General features: G+C 37.4%; 1 protein-coding gene across 1 annotated transcript in view; it reads left to right on the top strand.

The window, feature by feature from the left end:
- Window positions 1-26,223, top strand: part of RASSF9 (Ras association domain family member 9) — a 98,472-nt gene extending 72,249 nt beyond the window's left edge. Inside the window, exon 3 of the mRNA XM_053716928.1 lies at window positions 24,397-26,223. Coding sequence (XP_053572903.1) covers window positions 24,397-25,615 — 1,219 coding nt within the window. The 3' untranslated portion in view covers window positions 25,616-26,223. The remainder of the gene's footprint in view (window positions 1-24,396) is intronic.
- The last annotated feature ends 1,033 nt before the right edge of the window (window positions 26,224-27,256 follow it).

The raw sequence follows: 27,256 nt of genomic DNA on the forward strand, positions 1-27,256 counted from the left end.
AAATATGAAAGTGCACGCACAAACACTCAACATACTTTGGTGCCATTTTTAGTTCAATATACTGCTTAATATTGTGGATATTATATAAATTAGTGACTTCTTTGAATTAAAAATATGTGGCATTTTTGTTATGCATTTTATAATACTTATTACTTCTTGTTACATTGCATATAAATATCCGAGTTAAAACTAGCCTCTGTATTCCACAATGTTCTAAAGAGTTTCTATTGCTAAATAATTATTATTTCATATACCAGGATTTTTTTAGGGGCTGATAATTAGACATGTGCATTCGACATTTGTTTGTATAAACGAATGCTGAATGCAGATGTGGTGGCTAGATGTATGGTTTAAAAGGATTTTAGACAACCATTCACCGATTATTTTCCTTTTTTTGCCTGGTTTCTATATCCGATATTGAATTTCTGTAATGCACCATATGAAAAGGATGTATTTTAATAAGTTCAAGCTGTTTATAATGTATTTACTTGTTGTTTACCATTCTGATTCGCAATATTAATGAATGAAGTTAGTTGAATTAGTTAGATAACAACGAATAAATAAATGCTATATCACTTAATTTATTACAAGAACACCAAAGTATTTTACAGGTAGAATGATAGTAATGTGCAAAAATGTGGTGTATAAATAATTAGCACCACATTTGTACTTAAATAATTGATCAATGAAAACAAATTATATATGTGCGGCACACCAAGTGGATATACTTAATCTAAGGTGTGCGAAAAAATAATTCTAGACAATATAAATTATGTAATTAAATGTTAATCTTCATGACATAATTACATTTGTTGTGCCCTATTGCGCAATGTATACATTTATAATTAACAAGCAAAATGTGCTGAATCTAATAAAATGTGCTAAATCCTATAAAATAATGCAATACACTTTACCTAAGACCATATTGGAAAATACACTCACAAGAGTAAACACAATAAAAGTATGACATATATGGATATTTTGGGAAGTATCCCTCAAAAGCATCCTAAGCAGTATATCTAGTCCTTGCCGCCCAGCAATAAATATGCACCCCGAGTGGCGTTGGTGAAACTAAGATGGCATATAAAGGAGAAGCTTCCTCTAAGTGTTTTGTCTTTCAATGTTGTATGTTTCTAGACAGGATACTCATATATATAAGAAATAAGTAATTGGAATACTCCCTTCATTTGAGCTTGTGATTACCCAGTCATCTTCTTAGGATCCCTGCAATCCCTCTCATCATCTCAGAAACAGGTTCCCTTACAGATGGACTATTGCAGTCTATAGACTTTTATTTGCAATCAATAACTATGAATTCTAGGTCCTTTCTCAGAGATACAATCTTATGTGATGTATCTGCACTCTACACAAGAAATCCACATGAGAAAGGGTTAATAGCAATAGAGACATACATAGTAGATTGCAGACATACATGTCAAGTTCCTGATAGCATCAACTATATATTTAAAAACAGATATTTTTGTTTTGAAAGTAAATATTATTTAAAATATAAAATATAAAATCACTTTGTAGGTAATCTAGTTGGATACTATTACTATATTGATGACATTATCCTCATCTGGTAAGGGGATGAATCAACAGCAAGACAATTTATATAACACTTAAATAATAACGATTGGAATCAAAAGTTAACCCACAAACCTTCTCAAGAAAGGATTTACACCTAGATTACGAGTTTTCCATTCGTGTTTTAATGCTGAAAAAAATTTCATTTCAAGTTTTGTCGGTATAGCTGTACCGCAAGCCTTTTAGCCTGTAAACCAAGCTGGATGTCTTCAGGATGAACCCGCTCCGCGCCGCCGGGATGAAGATAGAAGATGCCACCTGGATGAAGATTAAAGAGGCCGCCTGGATGAGGACTTTGCCGCCTTGATGAAGATCGATCAAGTGGGACTTCAAAAACTATAAGTGGATCTTCGGGAGTTAGTGATAGGTTTTTTAAGGGTTTTTTTTTTTTTTAGTTTAGGGTTTGGGCTTTTCACAAAAGAGCTAAATGCCCTTTTCAGGGCAATGCAAAAGAGCTACATGCCCATACAAATGCCCTTTTCAGGGCAATGGTTAGCTTAGGTTTTTTTTAGATATTTTTTTTATTTTGTGGGTTTGGGGGGTGGGGGTTTGTAATGTTAGTGGGACTTTGTATTTTTTTTTTCCAGGTAAAAGAGCTGTTTAACTTAAGGCAATGCCCTACAAAAGGCCCTTTTAAGGGCTATTGGTAGTTTATTGTAGATTAGGTTACTTATTTTTTTTTTTTTTAATTGGTATTAGAATAGGTTTAGGAGTTAATATATTTATTTAGTGGTGGTGATGTGGGAGGCCAGAGGTTTAGGGGTTAATAGCTTTATTTAGGGGCAGTGATGTTGGGGAGTGGCAATATAGGGGTTAATAGATTTATTATAGTGTGGGCAAAGTTGGGTTGCAGGGGAATAGGGTTAATAACTTTAGTATAGTGGCAGCGATACCGGGAGCGGCAGATTAGGGGTTAATAGATTTATTTAGGTAGCGGCAATGTCGGGGGTGGCAGATTAGGGGTTAATAAGTTTATTTAGGTGTCGATGATGTCGGGGCAGCAGATTACGGGTGTTTAGACTAGGGGTTTATGTTAGGGTGTTAGGTTTAAACGTAACTTTTTTCCCCATAGACATCAATGGGGTTGCGTTAGGGAGCTTTTCATTCCACGATCGCAGGTTTTTTTCTGACTTACTCTCCCCATTGATGTCCATGGGGAAAGCATGCACGAGCACGTCAAAACAGCGCTTGTATTTTGTGTGGTATGGAGCTCATCTCAACCATATCGCAACACACAAGCCGATTGTTTCAAAACTTGTAATATATAGGGGGTGAAATAACGCAATTTTTGTTGCATTCCTTAATTTCCCTATAGAGCGCATAACTCGTAATCTAACTGTCAGTTTCTTTATTTTATATTTAGATACTAGTTCATTACAAGATGCTGTAAGCAACAATGGGAAACTGACTGATAGAAATGTTTTGCTAGTTGCAAGTAGTGATCATCTGGTGAGAGAAAAAAAATCATGTACCGTTAGGGCAGTTCCAAAGCATAAAAATAAATTGCACCCAGGAGAAGGATTATCTTGATGAAGCAGAGCTCCTTTGCGATACATTTTTAGAGAAGGGTTACAAACAGTCTTTTATCGGATAACTCCATGAAAAGGTTGTCACAGATGAAAAAAGAGGATATAATTAGAACTGAAAAAAAGCTCCACACATTATAGAAAAATCCAACAACATTAGTCTTGTTACCACCTATAAGGGTCATTACATGATTAGGACGATTTTAAATAAGCATTGGAGAGTTTTAAAATTTGATCCAATTTTGAAATCTATTATAGGAGAAAGAATAAAGAATATCATTATAAAAAAAAAATACCAACAATATTACTGCAAGTTAAAAAGGTAAAAGGGCACATGAATTTACAAGTCCATATACTTGCAAAGATGTAAACAAAATATTTTCTGTATGTGTGAGTATGTACTAAATGTCAATATAGCTTGTAATTTTGATAATACAGACACATAAAACTTTTAAAAAAAAACTCCATGAGGTCCTGGATTGCTCCGGTTTAGAGGAGGAAGAGGGAGACTTTTGTCGCTTGAAGTTATGAAAGGAGCGAAAATTAAAAGTCTTGCAACCCTTAGGTTGGTAGTTAGTTAATAATTGTAACTTTAATTTAGGTCTATTTTAATTATGTTAAAGTTAGGGGGTGTTAGGTTTAGGGGTTATAATAGTTTAATTTAGGTTGTTGGGATGTGGGGGCCAGTGGTTTAGGGGTTAATAAGTTTAGTTAGTGTCGGTGATGTTTAGGAACAGCTGTTTAGGGGCTAATAGGTTTAGTTAGCGTTGAAGATGTTTGGGAATGGCAGTTGAGGGGTTAATAGGTTTATTAGGTGTTTCAGTTAGTGTCGGTGATGTCGGGGAACTGCGGTTTAGGGGTTAATAGGTTTAGTTAGTGTCGGTGATGTTTGGGAATGGCGGTTTAGGGGTTAATAGGTTTAGTTAGTGTCAGCGATGTCGGGGAACTGTGGTTTAGGGGTTAATAGCTGTATTTAGTGATTTAGTTCGTGTTGGCAATGTGGGGGGGGGGTAGCGGTTTAGGTGTTAATAGCTTTATTTAGTGGCGGCGATGTGGGTGGCGGCGGCAGTTTTAGATAATTTTGCTTCGGAAATCGCCGGCATATTAGTTACAGTATGTTTAGTTAAATCGTTTTTTCGGATCCTTTCGTTTTTTCGGATCCATTCTTTATTCATATGCTTTATTCTTTTCTACGATTTAACTTAACATAACTAATTTGCCGAAACTATTAGTGTCGGCGATGTTTAGGAACAGCTGTTTAGGGGCTAATAGGTTTAGTTAGTGTTGAAGATGTTTGGGAACGGCAGTTGAGGGGTTAATAGGTTTATTAGGTGTTTCAGTTAGTGTCGGTGATGTTGGGGAACTGCGGTTTAGGGGTTAATAGGTTTAGTTAGTGCCAGCGATGTCGGGGAACTGCGGTTTAGGGGTTAATAGCTGTATTTAGTGATTTAGTTAGTGTTGGCAATGTGGGGGGATAGCGGTTTAGGTGTTAATAGCTTTATTTAGTGGCGGCGATGTGGGTGGCGGCGGCAGTTTTAGATAATTTTGTTTCGGCAATCGCCGGCATATTAGTTACAGTATGTTTAGTTAAATCGTTTTTTCGGATCCTTTCGTTTTTTCAGATCCATTCTTTATTCATATGCTTTATTCTTTTCTAAACTTCAAAATAGAAAAATGCATATGAATAAGGAATGGATCAAAAAAAATTAACGGATCAGAAAAACGATTTAAGTTAACATAACTAACATAACTAATTTGCCAAAACTAATTTATTTTGCAAGATGTACCGAGTCGACAGATTCATCCTAACTTGTGGGATATTGTCCTTCTTGACAGGAAGTAGCAAAGAGAGCACCACAGCAGAGCTGTCTATATAGATCCCCCCTTAACTCCACCCCCCAGTCATTCTCTTTGTTGGCTCTAAGCAGGAAGGGTAAAGAGAAGAGGTATTAAACTGTTAGTTTTATTTTATCTAGACGACATCTTAATTCAAGCGTTGACTTTCCAACTTGCCAAGTCTCACACGGACTTAGTGTTGGCCTTTCTAAGATCTCATGGGTGGAAGGTGAACGTGAAAAAGAGTTCTCTTATTCCTCTCACAAGAGTTCCATTCCTGGGAACTCTGATAGATTCGGTGGACATGAAAATATTTCTGACGGAGGTCAGGAAATCAAAGATTTTAACCACCTGCCGAGCTCTTCATTCCATTCCTCGGCCGTCAGTGGCTCAGTGTATGGAGGTAATCGGACTTATGGTAGTGGCAATGGACATAGTTCCGTTTGCTCGCTTGCATCTCAGACCACTGCAACTATGCATGCTCAAACAGTGGAATGGGGATTATGCAGATTTATCTCCTCAGATAAATCTGGATCAAGAGACCAGAGACTCTCTTCTTTGGTGGTTGTCACAGGATCACCTGTCCAGGGGAATGTGTTTCCGCAGGCCAGCATATGTTATTGTGACGACGGATGCCAGCCTACTGGGCTGGGGTGCAGTCTGGAATTCCCTGAAAGCACAGGGTTTGTGGACTCAGGAGGAGGCCCTCCTACCGATACATATTCTGGAATTAAGAGCGATATTCAATGCTCTTCAGGAGTGGCCTCAGCTGGCTTCGGCCAGATTCATCAGGTTTCAGTCGGACAACATCACGACTGTAGCTTATATCAATCATCAGGGGGTAACAAGGAGTTCCAATGATAGAAGTTTCCAGGATAATCCGATGGGCAGATACTCACTCTTGCCATCTATCAGCGATCTATATCCCAGGGGTGGAGAACTGGAAGGCAGATTTTCTAAGTCGTCAGACTTTTCATCCGGGGGAGTGGGAGGTGTTTGCTCAACTGGTTCATCTATGGGGCACACCAGAATTGGATCTTATGGCATCTCGTCAAAACGCCAAACTTCCTCGTTACGGATCCAGGTCAGGGGATCCTCAGGCAGTACTGATAGTTGCTCTAGCAGTACCCTGATCATTCAACCTGGCTTATGTGTTTCCACCATTCCCTCTCCTTCCGCGTCTGATTGCCAGAATCGAACAGGAGAGAGCATCAGTGATTTTGATAGCGCCTGTGTGGCCCCGCAGGACTTGGTATGCAGACCTGGTGGAAATGTCATCTCTGCCACCATGGACTCTGCCACGGAGATGGGACCTTTTGATCCAAGGTCCATTCAAGCATCCAAATCTAATTTCACTGCAACTGACTGCTTGGAGATTGAACGCTTGATTTTATCAAAGCGGGGTTTCTCTGAGTCAATCATAGATACCTTGATTCAGGCTCGAAAGCCTGTCACCAGGAAGATCTATCATAAGTTATGGCATAAATATCTTTTTTGGTGTGAATCCAAAGGCTACTCATGGAGTAAGATCAGGATTCCTAGGATTTTGTCTTTTCTCCAAGAAGGATTGGAGAAAGGATTGTCTGCTAGTTCCTTAAAGGGACAGATATCTGCTTTGTCTATTCTGTTGCACAAGCGGCTGGCAGATGTCCCAGACGTTCTGGCTTTTTGTCAGGCTTTAGTTAGAATTAAGCCTGTGTTTAAACCTGTTGCTCCACCATGGAGTCTCAATTTAGTTCTTAAAGTTCTTCAAGGGGTTCCGTTTGAACCCATGCATTCCATAGATATTAAGCTTCTATCTTGGAAAGTTCTGTTTCTAGTTGCTATCTCTTCAGCTCGAAGAGTTTCGGAACTATCTGTATTGCAATGTGACTCGCCTTATCTTGTTTTCCATGCTGATAAGGTGGTTTTGCGTACCAAACCTTCCTAAGGTTGTTACTAACAGGAATATCAATCAGGAAATTGTTGTTCCTTCTCTGTGTCCTAATCCTTCTTCTAAGAAGGACCGTCTGTTGCACAACTTGGATGTGGTTCATGCCTTGAAGTTTTATTTGCAGGCAACCAAAGATTTTCACCAATCATCTTCTTTGTTTGTTGTCTATGCTGGAAAGCGTAGACGTCAAAAGGCTACGGCTACCTCTCTTTCCTTTTGGCTGAAAAGCATAATCCGTTTGGCTTATGATGCTTCTGTTGAACAGATTTGTAAGGCTGCGACTTAGAAAGAATTACATACGTAATAAAACTGTAACCCAGTTCATAAAAAAGGTCATGTACCTTCCTCAATTGTCTTACGCGTTTTGAAGGGTAGAGCAAATTAGATTCCCTTCTTCATCAGAGGAAGGTACATGACCTGTTTTATGAACCGTTTGGTGCCTCTGTGACTGTGGAGCCTGTAATTGTTCTTTGAACTATTATCCCCACTACGGATGCTCATTGGACTTCTGGGCTACAGTTTTATTACGTCTATGTGCTTTCTACATACCTCATTAGTTGAGGTTTTTTATGTGAGTGTAACTTATTGTGTGTCATTTATGTCCTATTAAAGCAGTTTTACACTATGTTTGCTTTTCTGGTTCTCCTTATGTGACACCTACACTGGAATTGGAAGTTACTACTCACTAAAGAGAGCACAAGGATACTTGGAGGATTCTACTATCTGTATTCCAAGACACAGAAGGCTACACACTGGGAGAACCAGTTGATCGTTCTATATCTATTCTACAGGAGGTGCCTTGCCCATTTATGAAAGTGCTACATTCTTACCTCATTTGATTGAGGTTCCCTGAAGTAAGTGTACATCTAATAGGGGAGTAACGCTTGAAGACTGTGTTTTCTACATTTGATGTGCTCTGGATTATTCCTGTTCTCTCTTTATTTTACTATTGACTAATATTTGTATTGTTTTAACCATATATTGTCACATTATCACTGTGTATTATATTTGTTGTGTTTTCAAGTTTGGGTTCTCTGCGCCACCCTGCTTCTTCCTACTTTCATTTCTTTTGGAGGGGTGATAGGTCTCCTCTGTTATTTGGGGTTTGGCAGCTGGATATATCTTGCTAGAATCTTTATATTAGGTGCTGGGTATATATACACAATATATATACATTGTGGCATAGCTTTTATCTGATAGTGAGCGCCTATGAGTGATCCAGTGGATTCTTTCTACTGGTTCATTTATCTTTTGTATATATATATATATATATATATATATATATATATATATGATTTTCTTGCACAAATATATATTTATACGTTACATGTTTTCATTTAATTAACTGCAAAGGGCTCCAGTGCACTTCTATATATATATCTCTCTATGTGTGTACATATGTATTTATGGTTTTATATGTGTTTATATATGTCTGTAAATATATAAATACATAAATACTTATGTACACACATATAAACATATTTTATATACTGTATATATATATATATATATATATATATATATAAGTCACAAAAAATAGGAGCGCACTCGCCGGGTCTTAAATAAGATATTATTTATTCATACAAAGTGACGTTTCGGGGTAGTTAGCCCCGTCCTCAGACCATTACATAAGTTAAGATACAAAGAAAATATTTATACATTACCCTCCACCATCACCACGTACTACCGGAAGTGCCGCTGGCGTCCTGCAGAGCTCAGTGCGCAGGTCCGCCGGTTGCCCTAGCAACCAAAGTACACAACCCTGAAACGGAACAAGAGTGGTTATATAATATATAAATAAAGCATACCTGCCATAAGAATTATTGTGCTATCTATCATTCTATAGGAGGATTTGTTTAGGCTATGTGTTGCTTACTGTTTGTATCTTTAGTGTGCACCACCATGTGAACATGTACCCGGTTGTCTAGACAACCGTTGTAATGGCACTAAATCAAATGAAGACTCAGACCGTCTATGTATGTTAAACCAGTAATTATTAACCCAATAGGATCATTTACCAACATTTTATATACCTAGTTATAACTAATCTATAGACAACTCCCCATATATAGATACTCCCTTAAACTATAAACATTAATTAATGTGGGACTATACTAGGGCTAAGACTATAGTGAAGTATCAAAGTTATATTTTTATCATTTAGCACTTAAAACATAAGACATAGTTGTATATAGATCACCTTATAAGAAACAATGCCAATCCAATTGTGTATTTAATCCCTTGGGGGATAGGGTCCCCAAGTTGTAAATCCACCTGGACTCTTTTTGCAACAGAAGATTGGCTCTATCACCACCCCTACTGAGTTTAGGTATGTGATCTATGATCACATATCTCAGATCACTAACCGTATGGCCACTCATCGTGAAATGCCTGGCAACTCTGATTCTTTCTCTTGAATTGCTAGCCTTATGGCAACGCGATGGTTGGCCATGCGGATACGGAGGGTATCAATAGTCTTGCCCACATAAAAAAGGCCACATGGGCAGTGCAAGAGATAAATGATGTATTCTGTAGTACACGTTACTCTCTATCTGATTGTGTACTTTCTGTTGGTATGGGGATGTGTAAATGTCTTTGTGTTGCTCAAGCCACTGCACGTAGTGCAGCCAAGACATCTGTAACAGCCCACTTTTGGAGATTGGAGCCAAGTTGTCTTCTTCTAGCTGTCCACAGGATCTACTTTAACTAGAGAGTCCCTTAGTGATCTTGCTCGTCTGTAGGTCACTCTTGGGGGTCCCATAGTAGTAAATGGCAATGTTGGATCACTTGTCACTATATCCCATTGGTCTCTTACAACTCCGGGTATTCCCTTCTTATCAGCGGTGTATGTAGTTAGATAGGTCAGACGCTCAGACTACGAGAACATTTTGGTACTAATACTTCAGAAATACCCAGGTTCTGGGCTAAAGGAAAATATGATCCACATAGCTCTAACCCTAGTATAAAAACTTACAGCTGCCTATTAGCAGACCAAGTAAGCAAAGGATGCATGGCGGCTCAAGATGTCTGCAGAAATAATCTGACGAAGATGGAAAAGAAAGCTTTACAGGATTTAAAGTCAAATCATTCCATTATCTTTCACGAAGCTGATATGGGTGGGGCGGTAGTACTCCTGGATTACACATACTACCAACAGGAGATTATGTCCCAGTTACAGGATAATAACACCTACAGACAACTACCTGGGGATCCAATTTGGACGTTTAAAAGACAAGTGGATGCATCTCTACATAATGCCCTAACGGGCGGACTGATTGATGATAAATTGCTGACCTATCTAACAGTACAGTTCCCGAGGACACCAGTGTTTTATACACTACCTAAGGTGCATAAACATGCCACCCGACCACCAGGGAGACCAATAGTGTCAGCAATCGGATCCCTACTACAACCAATTGAAGTATATCTAGATTCTATTCTGCAACCTATCGTCCACAATATGCCATCATTCCTACTGGACTCTATTTCCCTAATTAAGGAACTAAAGGCTATTAAAGGATTCAAGGGAACTGAGTACTTAGTTACGCTCAATGTGGTAAGCCTCTATACAGTGATACCACATCACCAAGGTATAGAGGCTGTGCGTAATCACCTGTGTAGATACCCTTATGTAGGTCCAAATATGGACTGGCTATTGGAACTGTTGGAATTCTGCCTCAAGATGAACTATTTTCGTTTTGAGAATAGGTACTTTTTGAAATTGCTTGGAACGGCGATGGGGTCGAGTGTGGCCCCATCGTACGCCAACTTATATATGGCTGAATTCGAACAACATCAAACAGAATTATTCCAGGATAATAAGATATGATTCTTTCGTCGCTATATTGACGATTTGTTCTTGATCTGGGATGGCACAGAAAATGAACTTTCCGATTGGTTCCAACAATTGAACCAGGTCTTACCAAATCTTCAATTTAAAATGGAGTATAACAAAACTACAGTGGATTTCCTGGATTTACGAATCTCAATCCAGGGGGATGTATTGGGCACCACCCTCTTCCGAAAGACTACGGATAAAAACTCATTACTACAAGCCACAAGCTGCCACCCAGTTGGCCTAAAGCGAGCGCTACCGATATCACAATTTAAGAGGGTAGTTCGCAATAATAGTGATCCCGATAAGGCCAAAGAACAACTACTGGAGATGAAAGAAAGATTTCTACAAAGAGGGTATCGACGAGCTCATATTGATCAACATCTTTCAAAATTCTGGAATATGAAGCAAGATGAGGCCCTATGTACAAGAGAACCCCTGGAGACGGAAAATCGTCTGACCTATCTAACTACATACACCGCTGATAAGAAGGGAATACCCGGAGTTGTAAGAGACCAATGGGATATAGTGACAAGTGATCCAACATTGCCATTTACTACTATGGGACCCCTAAGAGTGACCTACAGATGAGCAAGATCACTAAGGGACTCTCTAGTTAAAGTAGATCCTGTGGACAGCTATAAGAAGACAACTTGGCTCCAATCTCCAAAAGTGGGCTGTTACAGATGTCTTGGCTGCACTACGTGCAGTGGCTTGAGCAACACAAAGACATTTACACATCCCCATACCAACAGAAAGTACACAATCAGATAGAGAGTAACGTGTACTACAGAATACATCATTTATCTCTTGCACTGCCCATGTGGCCTTTTTTATGTGGGCAAGACTATTGATACCCTCCGTATCCGCATGGCCAACCATCGCGCTGCCATTAGGCTAGCAATTCGAGAGAAAGAATCAGAGCAGCCAGTTGCCAGGCATTTCGCGATGAGTGGCCATATGGTTAGTTATCTGAGATATGTGATCATAGATCACGTACCTAAACTCAGTAGGGGTGGTGATAGAGCCAATCTTCTGTTGCAAAAAGAGTCCAGGTGGATTTACAACTTGGGGACCCTATCCCCCAAGGGGTTAAATACACAATTGGATTGGCATTGTTTCTTATAAGGTGATCTATATACAACTATGTCTTATGTTTTAAGTGCTAAATGATAAAAATATAACTTTGATACTTCACTATAGTCTTAGCCCTAGTATAGTCCCACATTAATTAATGTTTATAGTTTAAGGGAGTATCTATATATGGGGAGTTGTCTATAGATTAGTTATAACTAGGTATATAAAATGTTGGTAAATGATCCTATTGGGTTAATAATTACTGGTTTAACATACATAGACGGTCTGAGTCTTCATTTGATTTAGTGCCATTACAACGGTTGTCTAGACAACCGGGTACATTTTTACATGGTGGTGCACACTAAAGATACAAACAGTAAGCAACACATAGCCTAAACAAATCCTCCTATATAACGATAGATCGCACAATAATTCTTATGGCAGGTATACTTTATTTATGTATTATATAACCACTCTTGTTCCGTTTCAGGGTTGTGTACTTTGGTTGCTAGGGCAACCGGCGGACCTGCGCACTGAGCTCTGCAGGACGCTGGCGGCACTTCCGGTAGTACGTGGTGATGGTGGAGGGTAATGTATAAATGTTTTCTTTGTATCTTAACTTATGTAATGATCTGAGGACGGGGCTAACTACCCCGAAACGTCACTTTGTATGAATAAATAATATCTTATTTAAGACCCGGCGAGTGCGCTCCTAATTTTTGTGACTTATATGCATTTGATTGAATGCACCCCGGGCAGCTTTAATCCTTGAAAGTGCGTGCAGTGCCCTATGGACATATATATATATATATATATATATGTACAATCCAATAATATGCACTCTCTGGATTTAAGCACAGCACACTTTATTCAGCAGTGACGTTTCGGGGCATTCACCCCTTCCTCAGACAATTAAAATGTGATACAAACAGTGTATAAAAATATAACAAGCCCCTCCCCATCCCCATTCAGCCAATCAAACAGGAGGCAGACCACATTACTTCATGTGCAAATAATCACTTAATCAAATGTGTAGCAAAACAACAATAAGTATCATTATATCTATTGTGTGATAATTCATATGTGGCATGTATATCAAGTAATCATTAACCCCTTAAGGACAAGGCCATTTTTCAATTTCTTTCCCTTAAGGACCAGGGCTATTTTTAAATTTCTGCGGTGTTTGTGTTTAGCTGTAATTTTCCTCTTACTCATTTACTGTACCCACACATATTATATACCGTTTTTCTCGCCATTAAATGGACTTTCTAAAGATACCATTATTTTCATCATACCATATAAATTACTATTAAAAAAATTATAAAATATGAGGAAAAAATGGAAAAAAACACACTTTTTCTAACTTTGACCCCCAAAATCTGTTACACATCTACAACCACCAAAAAACACCATGCTAAATAGTTTCTAAATTTTGTTCTGAGTTTAGAAATACCCAATATTTACATGTTTTTTGCTTTTTTTTGCAAGTTATAGGGCAATAAGTACAAGTAGCACTTTGCTATTTCCAAACCACTTTTTTTCAAAATTAGCGCTAGTTACATTGGACACTTATATCTTTCAGGAATCCCTGAATATCCCTTGACATGTATATATTTTTTTTTAGAAGACATCCCAAAGTACTGATCTAGGCCCATTTTGGTATATTTCATGCAACCATTTCACCGCCAAATGAGATCAAATAAAGAAAAAATTAACTTTTTCATAATTTTTTTCACAAACTTTAGGTTTCTCACTGAAATTATTTGCAAACAACTTGTGCAATTATGAGATAAATGGTTGTAAACGCTTCTCTGGGATCCCCTTTGTTCATAAATAGCAGACATATATGGCTTTGGCGTTGCTTTTTGGTAATTAGAAGTCAGCTAAACGCCACTGCGCACCACACATGTATTATTCCCAGCAGTGAAGGGGTTAATTAAGGAGCATGTAGGGAGCTTCTAGGGTTAATTTTAGCTTTAGTGTAGTGTAGTAGACAACCCCAAGTATTAATCTAGGCCCATCTTGGTATATTTCATGCCACCATTTCACCGCCAAATGCGATCAAATAAAAAAAATGTAAAATTTTTCACAATTTTAGGTTTCTCACTGAAATTATTTACAAACAACTTGTGCAATTATGGCATAAATGGTTGTAAATGCTTCGCTGGGATCCCCTTTGTTCAGAAATAGCAGACATTTATGGCTTTTGTGTTGCTTTTTGGTAATTAGAAGACCGCTAAATGCTGCTGCGCATCACACGTGTATTATGCTCAGCAGTGCAGGGGTTAATTAGATAGCTTGTAGGGAGCTTGCAGGGTTAATTTTAGCTTTAGTGTAGAGATCAGCCTCCCACCTGAGAGATCCCACCCTCTGATCCCTCCCAAATATCTCTCTTCCCTCCCCCACCCCACAAAAGTCTGCCAGTACTAAAATAAAAGGCTTTTTTTTTTTATGAATTTTTTTTTTTTTTAAATATCTGTTAACAACCTCTCCCCCAACCTCTCTGATCCCTTCCAAACAGCTCTATAACTCTTGCCCACATCCTATTTGCTGCCATCTTGGGTACTGGCAGCTGTCTGCCAGTACCCAATTTGCCTCCCAAAAATGTTTTTTTTTTTTTTATGTAATTACATTTTTTCTGTAGTGTAGCTGCCCCCCCCCTCAATACCCTCCTCCCTCTCCCCCTCCCAGATCCTTTTGACAGTTATTTACCCCCCTCCCTCTCTCCCATTCATTAATTCATTGGTGGCAGTGGCTGTTATGCAATCGCATGCACACATGCGTGCGCACGCGTGCTCCCTGCAGGCCCCCGCACACTCCCGGCACCCGGCGTGCACATTGCACATTCAGGAACCGGATGCCGGGTAGTGATGGGCTGCCCACCCGCCTCCCTGCAGCTGCTCCCACCCACCAACGATCGGGCCCATCGCTACCGGTGCAGAGAGGGCCACAGAGTGGCTCTCTCTGCATCAGTTTTCGAAAAAAGGTATTGCAGTGATGCCTCAATATCGAGGAATCACAGCAATACCTTGAATCGGTTGGAAGTGATCAGGATCGCTTCCAGCCGCTTTAAACCCTGATGTCGTACAGGGTACGTCACTGGTCTTTAAAGACCAGGTGGTGTGCAACGTACCCTGTAGGACATGCGTCGTTAAAGGGTTAAAAACTAGTGACATTAATATAGTGGACCTGGATCTGTAACATTAATCTGGATAAACCTAAATATCAAAATCACACTATAGAAGTAACCCAAGGTATACAGCAATATACATATAAATATATACAGCAATATACATATACAGCAATATACATAAACAGCCATATACAATATACATATAAAGATATTAATGCACCTTGATGCACAGCTATCCATATAGATATGATACTTGTTGTTGTTTTGCTACACATTTGATTAAGTGATTATTTGCACATGAAGTAATGTGGTCTGCCTCCTGTTTGATTGACTGAATGGGGATGGGGGAGGGGCTTGTTACATTTTTATACACTGTTTGTATCACATTTGAATTTTCTGAGGAAGGGGTGAATGCCCCGAAATGTCACTGCTGAATAAAGTGTGCTGTGCTTAAATCCAGGGAGTGCATATTATTGGATTGTACTTATTATTCTGTGCTATTGATTGCATTTATTGGATATTAACACACAATAGCACAAATATTTTTATGCTCTAATATTTTGTGTTCCCACTTGCATGTTAACTTTGCTGGACGGAGGCTTTTTGTGAGTGTCGGGTTGTGCTTGTATTGTATGTTGAAAGTAAAAACTTAGAGCAAAAGCGAAAACCCGACGTGCGCAAAAAGTTGAACTTTTAATATCGCAACATAATATTCTCCCATAGATTTCAATGGTGCGAACAAACTGTAAAAAAAACCCACTAAACCCAACAAGAAATATGAATAATTCAGATTGTAATGTTCTTCACATAGAAGAATATGTTCTTAAATAAATATTTCTATTTATATATATATATATATATATATATATATAATCCATGTAGAAAATAAGGTAACAGCACCACAGTGCAAAATTCTTCCTTAAAGGTGAAAAATGTTCTTTATTGAGGTATAACAACCATAGAAGCGACATTTCGGACCTACATGGTCCTTAATCATGCATAGTTTAAAACCAAATGAACAGACATTAAAAAGGGTATCTGAACCAATCAGGTATTAGTTCTCATTGTTAATTGATTTAACCTATACCTGTCCAGGTATCCAAATTTCAATAGCATAGTGACCTCTAGTGGTACCAGAATATATTACATTTTAAAAACATTATAAAAACAAATACAGATCATAATCTCTATTCAGACCATAGGGATGTACTGTGTTTAAACATTTAATCCACCATACTTCTTTTTGTTTCAGTTTCTGCTCCCTATTGCCCCCTCTTCTATGATGAGGAATATGGTCAATTACTTTGAAGCGTAATTGGCTAACTGTATGGCCCATGTTAGTAAAATGTGCAGATACTGGGAGTGATAAATCCTTTAATTTAATGGAGGCTTTATGTTGGCTGAACCTGTCCCTGGCGGCCTGGATGGTCTCGCCAATATAACAAAGGCCACATGGGCATTTAAGCAAATAAATTGCGTAGTTAGTTTGACATGTATAGAGCCCATTAATTGTATATTGTTTCCGCCTTATCATTCTGTGCTAAGAATTTTCCTTTTATAACAGAATTGCATTGGGCACAATGAAGACAAGGATAACAGCCTTTATTTGGTGTGGTCAAATAGTTAATATCAGAGAGTTTATTTGTACCCGCATCGGCTTTAACAATGTGGTCCCTTAGATTTTTTACCCTTCTGTATGATGGCATAGGGGGTAATTTAAAAGATTTAACCTCTGGGTTGTATTTTGACAACAAATGCCAATATTTTCTCACTATTTTGAAGACATCATTACTCCTATCACTGTACTCCATTGAGAGTACTAGTCTATCTGTGTTTTTCTCTGTTGGGGTTTGTTTTTTATCTTGTTTTTTATCATGTTTTCTGTCCAATTCCTGGATGCTTTTGTCAATAACCTCCCTTGGATAGCCCCTTTGAATGAAAATCATTTCCCATAGACATTAATCTTTCTGGCAATATCTCATGGTCCCTAACTATTCTTTTAGTACGAAGTAACTGACTTCTCGGTATGGATTTAAAAACAGTTTCAGGATGGAAACTTTCATACCGCAACAAAGTATTTCTATCTGTTGGCTTAACATATAGATCTGTACTTAATGTATTACCATCTTTGTATACAGTTGTATCCAGAAAATTAATCTGTTCGGTAGAGTAAGTCAGTGTAAATCTTAGGCCTGTCATTGATGCATTGATGTCTTCAACAAACTGTAGCATATATATATATATATATATATATATATATATATTCATATACACATATATAAATATAAATACATATATAAATAAAATTATAGATAGGCATATATATTTCTTATTTCTTTATTAATTTTTACTTTGAGTTGTTGGATTGTACTAATAGCCTTAGTATATAATTCATAAATCTTATGCCATGAAAAATATTAGTATTTATTTATAATGAGGTGAGCACATATTTGTAAAATTATAGTCATTCTTTGTAAAGTATTCATACAACAACTCCTGTTTAGGGTAACATATGTAGAAAATAAATAACCAAAATGTGTGTGTGTTTACGTTAAGTTCAGTTTAAAAAATGTATATCAAGGATACACAAAACTGCATAGATCTTATTAAACAAGTAGAAATATACTGGTATATTAACCCTTATTTCACCTTATAATTTAAGTAACCCCCTTAGAGGATTCCTCCAATACAATTCCTTAAAAAAAATATTTTCTTGGAATAAAGGGTTAAAGGCAAATACTTGTAATCCATTTCCCTTTAAATTTTTGTTCCAAGAAAAACATAATTTATGTAAGAATTTACCTGATAAATTAATTTCTTTCATATTGGCAAGAGTCCATGAGCTAGTGACGTATGGGATATACAATCCTACCAGGAGGGGCAAAGTTTCCCAAACCTCAAAATGCCTATAAATACACCCCTCACCACACCCACAATTCAGTTTAACGAATAGCCAAGAAGTGGGGTGATAAAGAAAGGAGCAAAAAACATAAAGGAATTGGAATAATTGTGCTTTACACAAAAATATCATATCCACCATAAAATGGGTGGGCCTCATGGACTCTTGCCAATATGAAAGAAATGAATTTATCAGGTAAATTCTTACATAAATTATGTTTTCTTTCATGTAATTGGCAAGAGTCCATGAGCTAGTGACGTATGGGATAGCAATACCCAAGATGTGGAACTCCACGCAAGAGTCACTAGAGAGGGAGGGATAAAAAATAAAGACAGCCAATTCCACTGAAAAAATTAATCCACAACCCAAATCATAAGTGTTAATCTTATAATGGAAAAGAAAAAAACTGAAATTATAAGCATAACAATCAAACTGAAACAGCTGCCTAAAGAACTCTTCTACCAACAACTGCTTATGAAGAAGAAAAAACATCAAAATGGTAGAATTTAGTAAATGTATGCAAAGAAGACCAAGTTGCTGCTTTGCAAATCTGATCAACTGAAGCTTCATTCTTAAAAGCCCAGGAAGTGGAAACTGACCTAGTAGAATGAGCTGTAATCCTCTGAGGCGGGGATTTACCCGACTCCAAATAAGCGTTATTGTCAGGGTTTTTTCCCTGTTGTTTGCCATGTGCTGCTGGCAGCCATTTTACTCACCTCTCTTCCTGACTATGGTGCATTGTGGGGATGCTGCTCATTTCCTACACTTCCTTTTATGGCCAGACTGGTGTGCATCATCCATGTGAGACAGGATGCAGTCTCAGAATTGTGATGTCATCACTTATTATTTAAAGGGCCTCTCTTCTGTATGCTTTGCCTTTGCGTTGTCTCAGACCTGTTTGTGAGAGTTCCTGTGTAATACCTGGCTGCCGGACGTCCTTCCTGGTTCCTGATCCCTGGCTTGTTCCTGTCTCTGCAGTTTTCCTTGTTCCTGATTCAGGCTCGTCTGACTATTTGCTTTGGCTCCTGACTCGGCTCATCAGACTACCAGCTCTGGTTTTGACTCCTGGCTTGTTATTTGACTGGTGGAATTTTTATTATTTTTTTGCTATGAATAAAGGTGTGATTATTTTTGCACTTCTCGTCTCAGTCTGATTCCTGGCACCCTGACATTGATGAATCAAAAGCTTTAACCATGATGCCAAAGAAATGGCAGAAGGCTTCTGGCCTTTCCTAGAACCAGAAAAGATAACAAATAGACTAGAAGTCTTCCTGAAAACTTTAGTAGCTTCAACATAATATTTCAAAGCTCTAACCACATCCAAAGAATGTAAAGATCTTTCCAAAGAATTCTTAGGATGGGGACACAAAGAAGGGACAACAATTTCCCTACTAATGTTGTTGGAATTCACAACTTTAGGAAAGAATATAAATGAAGTCCGCAAAACTGCCTTATCCTGATGAAAAATCAGAAAAGGAGACTCACAAGAAAGAGCAGATAATTCAGAAACCCTTCTAGCAGAAGAGATGGCCAAAAGAAACAACACTTTCCATGAAAGCAATTTAATGTCCAAATAATGCATAGGCTCAAACGGAGGAGCCTGTAAAGCCTTCAAAACCAAATTAAGACTCCAAGGAGGAGAGATTGATTTAATGACAGGCTTGATACGAACCAAAGCCTGTACAAAACAATGAATATCAGGGAGTTTAGCAATTTTTCTGTGGAATAAAACAGAAAGAGCAGAGATTAGTCCAAACCATCCTGAAGAAACTGTAAAATTCTAGGAATTCTAAAAGAATGCCAAGAAAATTTATGAGAAGAACACCATGAAATGTAAGTCTTACAAACTCGATAATAAATCTTTCTGGAAACAGATTTACGAGCCTGCAACATAGTATTAATCACTGAGTCAAAGAAACCTCTATGACTAAGCACTAAGCGTTCAATTTCCATACCTTCAAATTTAATGATTTGAGATCCTGATGGAAAAATGGACCTTGAGATAGAAGGTCTGGCCTTAGTGGAAGTGGCCATGGTTGGCAACTGAACATCCGAACAAGATCCGCATACCAAAACCTGTGAGCCCATGCTGGAGCCACCAGCAGCACAAACGATTGCTCCATGATGATCTTGGAAATCACTCTTGGAAGAAGAACTAGAGGCAGAAAAATATAGGTAGGTTGATAATTTCAAGGAAGTGTCAATGCATCCATTGCTTCTGCCTGAGGATCCCTGGACCTGGACAGGTACCTGGGAAGTTTCTTGTTTAGGTGAGATGCCATCAGATCTATTTCTGGAAGCCCCCACATCTGAACAATTTGAAAAAACACATCTGGGTGAAGAGACCACTTTCCCGGATGTAAAGCTTGACGACTGAGATAATCCTCTTCCCAATTGTCTATACCTGGGATATGGACCGCAAAAATTAGACAGGAGCTGGATTCTGCCCAAACAAGTATCCGGGATACTTCTTTCATAGCCTGAGGATTGTGAGTCCCACCCTGATGATTGACATATGCCACAGTTGTGACATTGTCTGTCTGAAAACAAATAAACGTCTCTCTCTTCAATAGAGGCCAAAACTGAAGAGCTCTGAGAATCACATGGAGTTCCAAAATATTGATTGGTATTCTCGCCTCTTGAGATTTCCAAACCCTTTGTGCTGTCAGAGATCCCCAGACAGCTCCCCAATGTAAAAGACTCACATCCGTTGTGATCACAGTCCAGGTTGGACGACCAAAAGAGGCCCATTGAACTATACGATGGTGATCTAACCACCAAATCAGAGATAGTCGAACATTGGGATTTAAGGATATTAATTGTGATATCCTTGTATAATCCCTACACCATTGGAACAGGATACAAAGCTGAAGAGGTCTCATGTGAAAATGAGCAAAGGGGATCGCGTCCGATGCTGCAGTCATGAGACCAAAAACCTCCATGCACATAGCTACTGAAGGGAATGACTGAGACTGAAGGTTCCGACAGGCTGCAACCAATTTCAGATGTCTCTTGTCTGTTAGAGACAAAGTCATGGATGCTGAATCTATTTGGAAACCTAAAAAGGTCTGAGGAATCAAAGAACTGTTTGGTAAATTGGTCCTCCAAACATGTCTTTGAAGAAACAACACTAGTTGATTTGTGTGAGATTCCTGCAGAACATAAAGACTGAGCAAGTACCAAGATATCATCCAAATAAGGAAACACCGCAATACTCCGTTCTCTGATTACAGAGAGTAGGGCACTGAGAACCTTTGAAAAGATCCTTGGAGCTGTCGCTTGGCCAAAAGGAAAAGCAACAAATTGGTAATGTTTGTCTAGAAAAGAGAATCTCAGGAACTGATAGGGATCTGGATGAATCGGAATATGAAGATATGGATCCTGTTAGTCTATTGTGGACATATAATGCCCTTGCTGAACAAAAGGCAGAATAGTTCTTATAGTCACCATTTTGAATGTTGGTACTCTTACATAACAATTCAAGACTTTTAGATCCAGAACTGGCCTGAATGAATTTTCTTTCTTTGGGACAATGAACAGATTTGAATAAAACCCCAAACCCTGTTCCTGAAAAGGAACTGGCACGATTACCCCAGTTAACTCCAGGTCTGAAACACACTTCAGGAAAGTCTGCGCTTTCTCTGGATTCACTGGATTTCGTGAGAGAAACAAACTTACTCTGAAACCTATTCTGTACCCCTGAGAGACAATGTTCTGAATCCAATGATTTTGGACTGATTTTATCCAAACATCCTTGAAAAAAATTAATCTGCCCCCTACCAGCTGAGCTGGAATGAGGGCCGCCCCTTCATGCGGACTTGGGGGCTGGTTTAGATCTCTTAAATGGCTTGGATTTATTCCAGATTGAGGAAGGCTTCCAATTGGAGACAGATTCCTTAGGGGAAGGATTAGGTTTCTGTTCCTTATTTTGTCGAAAGGAACGAAAACGGTTAGAAGCTTTAAATTTACCCTTAGATTTTTTATCCTGAGGCAAAAAAGCTCCCTTCCCCCCAGTGACAGTTGAAATGATAGAATCCAACTGAGAACCAAATAATTTATTACCTTGGAAATAAAGAGATAGCAATGTCGATTTAGAAGTCATATCAGCATTCCAAGATTTAAGCCATAAAGCTCTTCTAGCTAAAATAGCTAAAGACATAAATCTAACATCAATTCTGATGATATCAAAAATGGCATCACAAATGAAATTATTAGCATGTTGAATTAATTTAACAATGCTATACACATTATGATCTGATACTTGTTGCGCTAAAGTTTCCAACCAAAAGTTGAGGCAGCTGCAACATCAGCCAAAGAAATAGCAGGCCTAAGAAGATGGCCTGAACATAAATAAGCTTTCCTTAGATAAGATTCAAGCTTCCTATCTAAAATATCTTTAAAAGAAGTAATATCTTCTGTAGGAATAGTAGTATTTTTAGCAAGAGTAGAGATGGCCCCATCAACGTTGGGGATCTGTTCCCAAAACGCCAATCTATCAGTAAGCAAAGGATACAATTTTTTAAACCTTGAAGAAGGAGTAAAAGAAGTACCCAGTCTATTCCACTCCTTAGAAATCATATCTGAAATAGCATCAGGAACTGAAAAAACCTTTGGAATAACTACATGAGGTTTATAAACCGAATTTAAACGTTTACTAGTTTTAGTATCAAGAGGACTAGTCTCCTCCATATCTAATGCAATCAACACTTCTTTTAATAAAGAACTAATATACTCAATTTTAAATAAATAAGAGGATTTTTCAGTGTCAATATCTGAGGCAGGATCCTCTGAATCATACAGATCCTCATCAGAGATAGATAAATCAGTATGTTGTCGGTCATTAGAAAATTCATCAACTCTATGAGAAGTTTTAAAAGACCTTTTACGTTTATTAGAAGGCGGAATGGCAGACAAAGCCTTCTGAATGGAATCAGAAATAAATTATCTTAAATTTACAGGAATATCCTGAGCATTAGATGTTGAAGGACCAGCAACATGTAATGAACTACTACTGATGGAAACATTCTCTGCATGTAAAAGTTTATCATGACAACTATTACAAAATACAGCTGGAGGAACAGTTACCACAAGTTTACAACAAATGCACTTAGCTTTGGTAGAACTGATATCAGGCAGCAGGATTCCAGTAGTAGATTCTGAGACAGGATCAGATTGAGACATCTTGCAGTATGTAAAAGAAAAAAAACATATAAAGCAAAATTATCAATTTCCTTATATGACAGTTTCAGAAATGGGAAAAATGCAAACAGAATAGGCCTCTGACATAGAAAAAAAGAAAGACCAGAGGCAAAAGGAATGAGGTCTTAAATAATGAAAAAATGTTTGGTGCCAAGTATGACGCACCACAAACTGAATAACATTTTTTGGTGGCAAAAATGTCAGGAACGAAACTCGAACGTCATAAATGACGCAACCTCGAGAAAAGACTCGGCGCCAACTAAGACGCCGGAAATGACGAATTTGCGTCAACAATCATAATTTTCGTGCCAAAAAAGTCTCGCGCCAAGAATGATGCAATAAATTATAGCATTTTGTGCTCTCGCAAGCCTAATACAGCCTACAATTTAGAAAGAGTAAATTTGAAAACCTCAGGTAAGAAAAAATATATATATATTTAAAAAAAAAGCATTTCCCAGATATGAAACTGACAGTCTGCAAAAAGGAAATATACTGATAAACCTGAATCATGGCAAATATACGTACAAACATATATTTAGAACTTTATATATAAAGTGCCAAACCATAGCTGAGAGTGTCTTAAGTAAATGAAACATACTTACCAAAAGACACCCATCCACATATAGCAGATAGCCAAACTAGTACTGAAACGAGAATCAGTAGAGGTAATGGTATATAAGAGTATATCGTCAATCTGAAAAGATCTACGAAATAGATCCCCGTTAGGAAGACCATTGTATTCAATAAGTGATACTCCCTTCGCATCCCTCTGACATTCACTGTACTCTGAGAGGAACTGGGCTTCAACATGCTGAGAAGCGCATATCAACATAGAAATCTAGCACAAACTTACTTCACCACCTCCATAGGAGGCAAAGTTTGTAAAACTGAATTGTGGGTGTGGTGAGGGGTGTATTTATAGGCATTTTGAGGTTTGGGAAACTTTGCCCCTCCTGGTAGGATTGTATATCCCATACATCACTAGCTCATGGACTCTTGCCAATTACATGAAATAAATATTTTTCAAGGAATTTTTTGAACCACAGGTGGTATATAAATGCATATAGCTTTGTGATATATATTTTGTTTTTAATTTAACTTATTAAATGCTACTTTTCTTTAGCGCACTCTGGATTGGTTTAAAAAATGTATATAACAGAAGTGGGTTTAAATAGTAAAGCAATAATTATTTCTATAATTCTTGGTGTGTAACTAGAATAAATAAAAAAGTAAACTATAAGTTGATGAAGTCACAATAACTTTATAATAATCTACACTTAAATGTTGTATAAGTAGTGAAAGTACTTTTGTTGTGCTTTTACCCTTAAACTAATAATACGATTGTATATTTCTCTGTCTTTGTCATTATAGCTTATTAAACAAAAGCATGAATGCTGATGAAAGACAAATAGTTGTTTCGGTTGGTAAAGAAGAAAAAATAGTTTGTGGACTGATAAAGAGCACAACTGCATCTCAAGTTATACAAGCTCTTTTGGAAGAACATGCAGCTATCTCACAAAATAGCTGCTCCCTCATCAGCGATCAAAGTAACTATTGTATAGTGGAGAAATGGAAAGATTGTGAGCGAGTTTTGCTACCCACAACACAAATGTTAAAACTCTTGCGATCATGGGGAAAAGAACAAGTTAATATCACATTTATTCTGGTTAAAACAGATGCTTTTCTTCCTTTTCCAATAGGGAGAACTGGTAAACCCAAAGTTATCCATAACTTAGGACAAAAACAAATTTTTAACCAAAGACATATTATTAAGTCGTTACCGTTGGATAAGCAAAAACGAATTGTCAAAAAAACTTTTAGAAAACTGGCTATGATGAAAATGGACAATGATTTTCAAGATAGAAACAACATAGAAAAAATTATTGATGTGATCATTTCCCAAAATCAAACTATCAAGCAACAAATAAAGAGAATGCAAGAATTAGAAAATGAGATTGAGGTATATGAAGCCAATCTACATTTAGAAAGGACTGAGAACATTGGAGAAAATTATGCTGAAAACATAAACTTAACACTAATCGATGATAGTATTGAAGAGCACCATGAGCAAAATATATATGAACATTTAGAAGCAAAATTAAGTTATCATTGTAGTCTTATAGAAAAACTCTCTGTCGAAATTAATAAAGAGCTATCTTACACAGAACCAAACATGGAAATTAAGTTTGTTGATGAAGGGTGTACCAAAAAAACTGAAGAATATAATTTAGAGAGCATCAAATTTGACCTTGTCAAAGTCACTCAAGAAGGTCTAAAATTACATTCCCTCTCTAACTATATTGAGAAACAAATACAATACAGTGATGCAAGGCTATATGAACAAGAAAAAGAATATAAATGCCTAGAAGAAAATCTTAAAATGTTAGGTGAAAGCATTTCAAATTTCCCTTTGCACCATAAAGATCATATATCTGTAAATGAGCCTTTAGTTAATAGCAGCAATGTAGCAGAAGGTGTTTCCTCTGTCTTATCAAGTTTGGATTTAAACGATACTGACTCAGACACTGGAATCAGCTCTGCATATAGTCAGGATTCTGAACATCCATCGGAAGTAATGTTGTGCTCATAAAATATTACTGCAGATAATGAAATGATTACATTTTAAATGTTGGAAATTTACATACAAAGACATGTGCCTCCCCTTGTTATAATATTTTAAGAAATTTTATTTTTATTTTAATGCAGTTGTTAGCAAGTTATTACTTGTGTCAAAATTTTGGGGTATAGAAAAGTAGTTTATAAGTGGAGTATTTTACCCGATTATGGTCATTTGAGGATAGACCACATCTGTCTTAGTGCACAAACTTCTTATTTAACATTGTCATCTAATACTTGTTTGTTCTTAGCTGTAGCTTTTACAAATATCTTACCAGATTATACATGGCATAAAATGTAAAAATGCACTATATAATGTAACTTTTAGAAATGAATTTTACAAAAACAGACATTCTATCAAGGTCTCTGGAAAACAAGGAGTTTCTGTTTGCATGCTAATTAGCTAGCTGTTACTTAAATTGTTATAGGAGACAAACTGCCATAGTTATGCAGCAATTATAATAAGCTGCCCATTAATAACCAAAGCTTGTTATTTTATAACAACATTCACAATTTCTTCTGTATTTCTTTTAAATGTTAATGATAATCACATCATGTAGCTTAATAAACAGTAACAATGCATTGGCTTGTTGTCTTCATTATATTTTATCACAAATGGAAAAATACTGAAAAGGCAATTACATTATAGAACTGAGGCAAAGTAAAAATACACCTAGGGTATATGTTAATTACTAATTTTTACTGTACTGTATACAGAGATTTATAAGTAAAGATCTTATTCTTTATCTTTAAGTAGATGCATAATTGACCACTAATGTTCTTAAAGGGACGTGAAAGTAAAAATTAAAGTTTATTTAAATGTAGCACTTTTTTCATAAACAAATACTGAGGTATGCTTAGAAGCATGCATGTTTCGAGACCACTAAATGGCAGCAGTGATTGATGTTATACATATAGACCTGGATTATTAGTAAGACTCTGTTGATAGCACAGGGTGCCCTATCAATATTGTGGGCCCATGTTTAGAATAGCGCACAGCCTGGTATCACAAGCTCATGGTAAAACATTATTACTAGAGAATGTTTATCACAACTGACATCTCTTTAGCTGAACCAATACTTTCAATGAAGAGCACATCCATACTAAAGATCACTAACATTACAAATTGTGAGTTATAAGTCGCATGCAAACTCAACATATAAAAGCACTAAAACATTAGCACGGTTGGAGACCTAAAGTAAAGTGTTAAGACTATAATAAAAGTATAATAAACCAAAAGTAAAACATATCAAAATATATCTTAATCAGCAAACTTTTCTTTATTAAAGTGACGTTTTTGGGTTGCCCCTGTCCTGAGACAAACATGATAGTGAACATTATACACTTACCTACATATAAAGTTTCCTTGCTCCCACCCACAGTGCTGCAGATGGTGTTTCGGAAGTCCTGCAACCACGTAGTACAAGCCTACGTCATCTATCTTTATTTGTGAACAGTGACATTTCGTGGATCAAACCCTGAAACGTCACTGTTCACAAATAAAGATATTTATTTAAAAGTCCAGTGAGTGCGGATCTGCAACTTCTTCTATGTGATTTATGTTCCAGTGATTTTGGGTAGTGAGAGTGGTAATCCCCTGAGACTCTGGGATTAT

Source organism: Bombina bombina, chromosome 6, assembly GCF_027579735.1.
Source record: "Bombina bombina isolate aBomBom1 chromosome 6, aBomBom1.pri, whole genome shotgun sequence".
Lineage (NCBI taxonomy): Eukaryota > Metazoa > Chordata > Amphibia > Anura > Bombinatoridae > Bombina > Bombina bombina.